Raw genomic sequence first — 8,130 nt, forward strand, 5'->3', positions numbered from 1 at the left:
TACCAAAGCTTCACATAAAGGGCTGGTCCCACCAGAGGGTGTCAGATTGGGGTGGTCCTTTATGACATGTTGCACAAGATCAATCAAATATCCTCTGCAACAAAATCCCATCAGCGAACTCCATACGATTTTAGGGTGAGCCGCATTTGTGAACACGATGAGACAAATTTCACACTGGGGCTCCGGCCTGCCAGGCTTGAGAAAGATTCTTTTGATGAGCTCCCTTTCTTGTTAAGTTAGATTATATCCACAAGTCAACCTTTCAAATGACTAGTTTATTTGCGTTATATAGGTCTGTTTATGTTGCAATTCCATTTTCGAACCGTCCTTTCAATAAAAGGGAGTATTTAACAATTTATAAATTTGAGTTTTTCAAAATACAGGATTCAAAAATTGCAAAAATACATGACAATGACATGTCAATCTTGAGAAGGCTTTCCCTGTAAATTGTAGAGTTTGGCTATGACAGGATGATATTGTAATTCAGATGGTATTTAGCTGGACAGGCGGCAAGAGGGGAGAGGAGTCCTCATCCAATCTCCAACTGGGGGGGGGGGGGGGAACCCTTTCAGGTGTGAGCTACACGTCTAAAGCAGACGCCATAGTGATGCAGTACCAGTTTACTTGATCTGTGTGTCCTGTATGATTCAGCTAGTTTCTGTGTTATTGTGTCATATGTGACTGTCACGTCAGAGGAATTTTAAATGATTCTTCAATCACGTCTCCGCTTGTTTGTTTGTCATGGTTGCTGCCTCACATTCCTCTTGTCGCCCTCAGCAGCAGCCGGAAGTGGGGATTAGATAAGAGCACATTTTTTTACACTATGGGTGCAGAATCATTGAAAGCAGCAGAGGAAACAGAAAGAGGGAAAGGGGAAATGAGGGGGGGGGGGGGGGGGGGGTTGGGGGGGGTGTGACCCTCAGATAGAGCTCATTCCTCAAATGGACAAATATTTGCTTTTTTTCTTTGTCTTCATTGCAACAAATAGTTGTTAAGATGCATGTCTCTGGTTTCATGGTGACATCCTTTTTATCAACTCGCCCATGTGTTCATCGTCATAAAACAAGACAGCACACACACACACACACACACACACACACACACACACACACACACACACACACACACACACACACACACGTACTGTATGTTTTTTCCGGCCTCATTCTGCAACTCTTTCCACCGTCTGGATTTCCGCTGGAGTGCTGATGTAAAATTCCTCGACATTTGCAGGATTTTCCTTTGATGGCTGCAGCTTAACAATGGCCTGAAGTTTAACAATTGCGCTTCTTCCTGTTTTCTATTCGGCTTCTACGTCTGTTGGAAATCAAACCATTTATGGTAAATAGTATGGGAAACTATTACATTCTTTTAAATACCTGAAGCATGACCAACAAAAACATCTACCCAAATGTCAGAGATCCAGAGACAGTAAGTCCACCAGTCTGCTTTTGCATGGCAAGCAATGCTCTCTTCCATTAATGATGAGACTATCAAGCATTCATGATGTGGTCAGGATATTCAATATTATAACTTATGATATATAGCGTGGTTCTTTCTGGCAGATTGGCAGATGAGAAAACATCGACTCACACAGGAAAGTTCAAATATGTTTGACTGAAGAAGGAGTTTGGTGTGAATTATGCACGAGTAATGCCTCCATCTTTCCTTTTAAAATGAAAATTAGGTTACAGCACCTTCACATTTGGCGATTAAGCATACTGTATAGGGAGAGGACCAAGATGCAAACTGAAGGAACAAATTGCCACTTAAGGTTTCACCAAACTTAAAACAATCTGTTGCAAATGATTTAAAGAATGATCTCATGTTTATGGTCAGAGGCGCTGCTTCTCAACAATCAAGATGGGCAATTAATTGGGGCCCCAGGCCAGTAAGGAGGGCCCCCCCGAAGGCCGACAAACTTGAAACTGCAGCGATAGAATTGACAGTAGGAAACCTCCCTAATGGAGCGCCATCTGACAGAATTCACTCTCACGTAATATTCCTGTATTCCTGTGAGAACCATAGTTAATAAAAGTCACTGGAGGAAAATGAGGATTATCTGTCTGGGAGTGAAAAAGAAAGAAGAAGAGTGTCAGGACACTGGCAGACACAATGGTAGTCGGAGAGAGGCCCCCCAATTCAATTTTACCGAGGGCCTCAAATGACTCTAGAATCGCCGCTGTTTATGGTACAAGAAAGGGAAGGCTTAGCCCTGGTAGCACGTTTACACCAGCTGATGCATTAAATAGTTATAAAACTGTATTTCACAGTTTATATATTTTAATTTGCTTCAGACTTATCCATGGAGTCAATGGAATAATTGATGCTTAATTATCATCTTATGTAAATAACGTATTTGTCTACATTTCATGAGTTTCATTTCCAAGTTCATTCAGTTCCATTCTTCCCTTTTCATCCTGATATCAAATGCTTCAGTAGATTGTTCTGATTAAATGTAACAGTGTGTTTTAACTTGATAATTCATTCAATAATAATAAGAGCAAGAAGAGCTTCAGGGAGTTTGTATGACACACTTTAACATGACGCAGTGGCTGTGTGGGCAGACGGGCCGTGGTCAGAGCCGCTGTTTGTTTTGTTTTTCACTGGAGAGATAGGCTGTGTAAACTGACAGACCGTGTGTGTGTGTGTCTGTGTGTGTGTGTGTATGTGTGAGTGTGGGTTTGCTAAGAGCTGATGTGGCAGGCGGCTGCCTATCTTTTAACGCAGTTCAAAGCATGTTGAACGTCGAGATGCTGTTGGTGTGACAGCATAGGGGCGTGTAGGCGACGATCGTGCCATGACCTCATCCTGTTGCGCGGGGTGCCGACAGTGCTCCTTGACTTCATGGCACTCGTATCTGTCCTGTGGCACATGCAACCCCACGCTGTCTGTCTGCTCATCTCTTCCTCTGCGGGCTCCAGCCTCATCCTGCATTCCTGTCGTTTCTGGAAACATTTTTTGGAGCGAACACAGAGCGAGTCACGGCCTCACTTGACTTCCTGTCTGCCACAATCATCTGCAGCCACTAGTTAATAAGAGTATCCTCACTGTTCTGCATGACAGACTGAAACCTGCTGCCTTTGCAGCCTTATATGGGTTGAAAGATCACAAACTATTTTTCTGGATAAACGTTATATTATTCATTTTTAATACTTAGTTGCATAAACACATTTCCCCATTTGATAGTGTCCCGTTATTTTATGGTGTCTGAGTTTTAAAAGTTGAACGATAATGAGAGAAAAAGGGATCACTATCACTATCAGTTTTTTTTATTTATTTTTTTATCTCTAGCTCAACTAACTTTGCAATGTCAACAACAAACCATAAAGGACAAGTTCATAGACGTTCAGAGATAATGTTAAAGCTCGCAGGGAGCAGGTAAGCTAGTAATATAGCTCAGTGCTAACTAGCTACATTAATAATCTCTCACCAAGTTCGGGTTCCCTAAGAATGTTTGCAACCTCAGGGTCATTTGTGACTCGGACCCAGAGGTGCTGTTTGCTAACACGCAAGGCAGGCAACTCATTGGGGCCCCAGACCATTTGGGGGCCCCCAGTGGCTGACAAACGTGAAGCCAAAGCAGTGGCTGACAGCACTCCCTCTGGTTGCCCTGCGAAGCGTGGCATGCATTATTTCTGTGGAAACCAAAGTCTGTCAATGAAAGTCACTGAAGGAAAATGAAGAAGAATGATCTGTCTGGCAGTGTAAAAGAAAGAAGAAGGAAAGAAGAAGGCGAGTAAGTGTCAGGAAACTGGTAGACATGATGGGAATGAATTCTGGTTGGAGGGGCCCCCAATTAATTTCTTGCCTGGAGCCCCAACAGACTAGAATTGCCACAGAACTGCCCATGAGACCTCAGTGACTAAAGTGAACTGAGACAATTCAGGTCAATCCTTTCTCCTGCTGACTTAGAAAAAGTCCTCCATGCATTGATCTCCTCCAGACTGGACTTTTTTTTTAATACACTTGTGTTATAGATCATACTGTATCCAATGCAAAAATGTAGATTATCATTGATGAATGTTGATGTTCTAGAGGAAGGGGCACATTCCTCTCGCTCACGGGTCAATGTTAATGTAAAAATATGTAAATCATTGATTTCACTAAAAGTACTTAAAATGTCCAAAACAAATTTGGGAATTAGACTTTGATAAATATAATTTTGATATGTTTGGATTTCAGAAGGGAAGATTGGTATTTTTCATTTGTTTAATCATGCTGATCGAGTCTCATTCACTCCAGGGGAGGTGAGATTGACTACACCTGAAGTCAATCTGGCACTGATTATTATTATTGTCATATTTGACCTTTTTCAGTTTCCTGTATGAATCACAGCCTGTGAAAATCTGTTTATGTTCTCTTTGCTGTTTTTGGCCTGTTGGTGGCGCCTACAGTCCCCTTAAGGTCACTTCAGGAATGTGAGGAGCGCAGGTGGAGTATTTTAGAGTTGTGTAACTATGCTGCTCTGCAAAGACAGTCCAAGGTGGGAGGGGCCTGCGTGATGTCACTCGCAGTAGGGGGTGTATAAGTAGACGTCCTTGCAGCAGCATGAACACAAAACACCTGTTGGTGCTCTCCAGCCTGAACACACACAAAACTTTAAAGAGTCATCCAGAACTCTTAAGAGAGAGAGAGAGAGAGAGAGAGAGAGAGAGACTACTGCGGCTACTATCAAGCATCAAAACAGACAAGAGATGATGATGGCTTCCTTCATGTGCAAGACTCTGGTTTTATTCATCATCTTCACAGCTCTGCAAGAAGGTGAGTTACTTTGCTTTTAAATTGGGTCTTTTTTATTCACTTGAGACAAATTTGGAGATTTCTGTAGACAAAATCTGATTTTGATGTTTTTATTCCAAAAATGGTATGGCCAAAATAAGATACTGCATGGATGTTTTGTTCAAGATAAGACAGAAGAAATAAAGCAATCCTTAGCAGAGACAATGTCACAAATAAATCCAACGGAATGGATTGACCAGATGTGACATTGTATAAATTAATTTTTTTAAATTTTATTATTTAAGAAATATTTATACATAAACTGGGGCCCAACTTCAAGTTTGTCAAGTTAGTTTTGGCTATTCAAACAATGAATTGCAACTTATTTTTGCAACCTTGTTTGGGTTGGGATTGTCAGGGTTTGGATTTCGGGCTGAAGGAAGTAACAGTCTAAACATTTGGTTTAAAATAAAAAAAGTAATCAGGTTTGATGTAAAAATGTTTTTATTTAACTTTGAATATCCACATACTGTAGAATGTTCAAAACAAGAGCTCCTTTTGATATATGTTCATATCACATAATTATTAATATAATCTCCTTTGTTTAACGTTCAAGGTTGTTTGACATGGATGAAGATCTTTGATCCATAGTATGACAGATCTATTCTGAATATAAATCACAAACACATTTGTCAAACCACACAAGTGTTTGTAGTTCTTAAATACACAAGATAAGACAGTCACAGTGAAAAGCATTAATGTACACTTTTTAATCTCGGGATCCTTTGTTGTTCTCTAGGTTGCGGACTCCCCTTATCAGAGCGGACAGAGCTGCCAGCTCAGGCTGCACAACCACACCGCAGGACCAAGCGCTGCTCCTGCAGCAACTGGGATGATACAGAATGCATCTACTTCTGCCACCTGGATATTATCTGGGTCAACACGCCAAGGTGAGCCTACAGAACGATGAGGACATGAACTAAGAATGATGCATTGCAAACATGTTTGGAAGATTGAGTGTAAACCTTTTTTTTGCTGAATGCACCCAGATTCCCTGTTCTTAGAATTTTTGTTTTCCATTTACAGTAAAGTCCTTCCTTATGGCCTTGGAAGTCCCCTGACTCGTCGCCGCCGCTCAGCTGACCGTTGTGAATGCCTCAACCAAGCTGATAAAACCTGCTCTGGATTCTGCCATACGAGGTGAGCGTCTACAGCGAAGCATTGGACTTCCCATCACGTAGCCTTCTAGATGTTCAGATCAGATCGACTTAGATTCTGCGTCTCCATTCAGCGTCAGTCATGCGTGGCAGGCCTTAACACTGCTCTGATGTGGCAGACGATTCGGAGAGGCGGCTACATGATTCAGCCTGTGATAATGTAGCCACAGCATAAGGGTAGTAACCACATTGCAGATAATGGCCCGCATTTCTTTGGAAGCCTTGAAAAGAAATGTCCAATGTTTATGAGCAGTGCTTCTATTTTTGGAATGGTTTTGCTTTCCTGAAATGAATTCTTGTTGCCTGTTTTGGTCATGAATCCGACGCTATGGATTAGTCATTATCTGTAAATGATATCTGAGGTGGTGTTTTGTAAGCCTCGCCCTGCATACCTGCCCATAAGGCATCCAAATTAATATTAGTTTGGAATCCAAAGAAAATTGCTTTGGAATCCAAAGAAAATTGCTTTGCAACATGAACCTACTTCGCTTCAAGTTAAAAAATAATGCAAAACAAAATCCTCAGTGTGTAGAGGTTAGATTGCGAGAGACTTTATGTGAGGGTTATTTTCCTGTTTTTAATGCTGAGTTTTTTTCTGTCCACAGCCCAGATGATCTAAGAACAAATGTCGTGGGTCCATTGGGAGAATCTGAAAGCACAAACAGCAACAAACTCCTGGAGTCTCTCAGGTAAACGAAGATGAACTCAAGCATTAGCATCTGAATCCATGTCGTGCATGTGGATGGCGTTGATTTCTCAGATATATGAAGCATCACTGACCTGTTCTCTTTTTTGTGTTCTTTAGATCTGTGGTCAAGTCCAACATGGCGATTGCAAAAACGATTCAATCGTCAAACGAGAACCCAGGCGGAGTCAACAGGCTGCCGAGCAGAACGAGAAGGTAAAGGACTGGGCAAGCACCACAAGCAGCTCAGCCTTGATGGAGTCAACCATCTTGGAAAGAAGACTCGTCCCAGCTGGCTTCAGTGACAGCGTCAGAGTTTTAACAACTACTGTGGATGCCGAGGTGGCAACAAAAAATGGGAGCGCATCCAATGTTTGATCAGGAAAGCAGAGCTAAGGGACTGGCAGCTAATCAAGACTGACGCCCTTCAGCAAAATCTATGTTGGGTGGGGAGACGTTTGAAATCAGTTGTTGAACTCTCTGAACTTTTATGAACTTACATGCCAAGGAAGAATCCATTAAAAGCCAAGGACAAAGCCAAGGAAACTGATGGAGGAACCAAGTCCAGGAAGACTAAAGGGTCACTGGTCTGTCGTCCTGTTGGGCCAAAAGTCCAGCGGCTCATCTGAATGGACATTTTTAAATCCTCCACTCAACATCACTCACGATTAGAGGATAGCTGAATGTCACAGAGTTAAATCAGCTCTGTCTCTGGCTTGGAATTGTTTTCCAGTGTTTATTCGGGCATTGCTGACCTTTGGGCCAGTTTGATATTGCTCTGTATCAGAGCTGGAATCTGTTGTCCTGCCTTACTGTTTAGGGCAAACAAGCAAGTAGCATTTGTAATTACTAGGCAGTACTTGAAAACGGCAGCTTGTTCACTCTTGGCACACATTGCTTCATTGAAATGAAGGTCATCCATTCGGGAATTTATCTCACAAACAATTAGCTTTATACAAGGTCCATTGTAAGCTCCATATGCTGCATACTTTCTGCAAGCATAACAACTGCTCTAGCTCTATTGTGTTGGCCTCAGTGTTTATTGCATATGTCCTGTTTAATGTTTTTATTGAAGATAAGCCAGAAGGTTTCAATAATGTGCAGCTTGCCAAAAATGCGACAATAGTTTTTCCCCCCTCTGACAAATGTTCCCTTAATTCCTCTGTAATTAGCCTCTGGAGAGTTATGACTCTCAACCTGTGTTGTGCACTTCAAGGGCTGTTTATCCATGTCTAGCACTTTTTCTCTGCCCTGTTTGATTGTCGTCGGCTCATTTTTAAAACATTTTAAAAGTTCATAGTTGTTAAGAAAATATTTATCCTCAAACATCTCAATGCTGTACATGATGGATCGTCACCAGCTCAGAAGTTTACTGTTTAATGCTGAATGATAGAAAATATTGTAAATAGAACTTTTTATTTATTCTCTAACTTATTCAGATATGTATTTATATTTGTATGAATAATGCACTGAACTATGCAAATGAAATAAAAAAAAAATGGAAGA

At 41.5% G+C, this 8,130-nt stretch overlaps 1 protein-coding gene across 1 annotated transcript; it reads left to right on the plus strand.

The window, feature by feature from the left end:
- The first annotated feature begins 4,411 nt into the window (after positions 1-4,411).
- edn2 (endothelin 2) lies at positions 4,412-7,919 on the plus strand. Its single transcript, XM_020638036.3, has 5 exons — positions 4,412-4,764; positions 5,522-5,672; positions 5,809-5,922; positions 6,545-6,628; positions 6,745-7,919. The coding sequence occupies exons 1-5, from the start codon at positions 4,698-4,700 to the stop codon at positions 6,842-6,844; spliced, it is 516 nt and encodes a 171-aa protein (XP_020493692.1). The 5' UTR covers positions 4,412-4,697; the 3' UTR covers positions 6,845-7,919.
- Positions 7,920-8,130: the final 211 nt, after the last annotated feature.

The sequence above is a fragment of the Labrus bergylta genome, chromosome 19 (assembly GCF_963930695.1).
Source record: "Labrus bergylta chromosome 19, fLabBer1.1, whole genome shotgun sequence".
Lineage (NCBI taxonomy): Eukaryota > Metazoa > Chordata > Actinopteri > Labriformes > Labridae > Labrus > Labrus bergylta.

Bases quoted from the DNA above. Each gene is read 5' to 3' on its own strand.
- edn2 (XM_020638036.3), top strand. From the start codon at position 4,698: ATGATGATGGCTTCCTTCATGTGCAAGACTCTGGTTTTATTCATCATC. The intron at 4,765-5,521 runs GTGAGTTACTTT...GTTGTTCTCTAG, and splicing joins CTTCACAGCTCTGCAAGAAG to GTTGCGGACTCCCCTTATCA. The intron at 5,923-6,544 runs GTGAGCGTCTAC...TTCTGTCCACAG, and splicing joins TCTGGATTCTGCCATACGAG to CCCAGATGATCTAAGAACAA.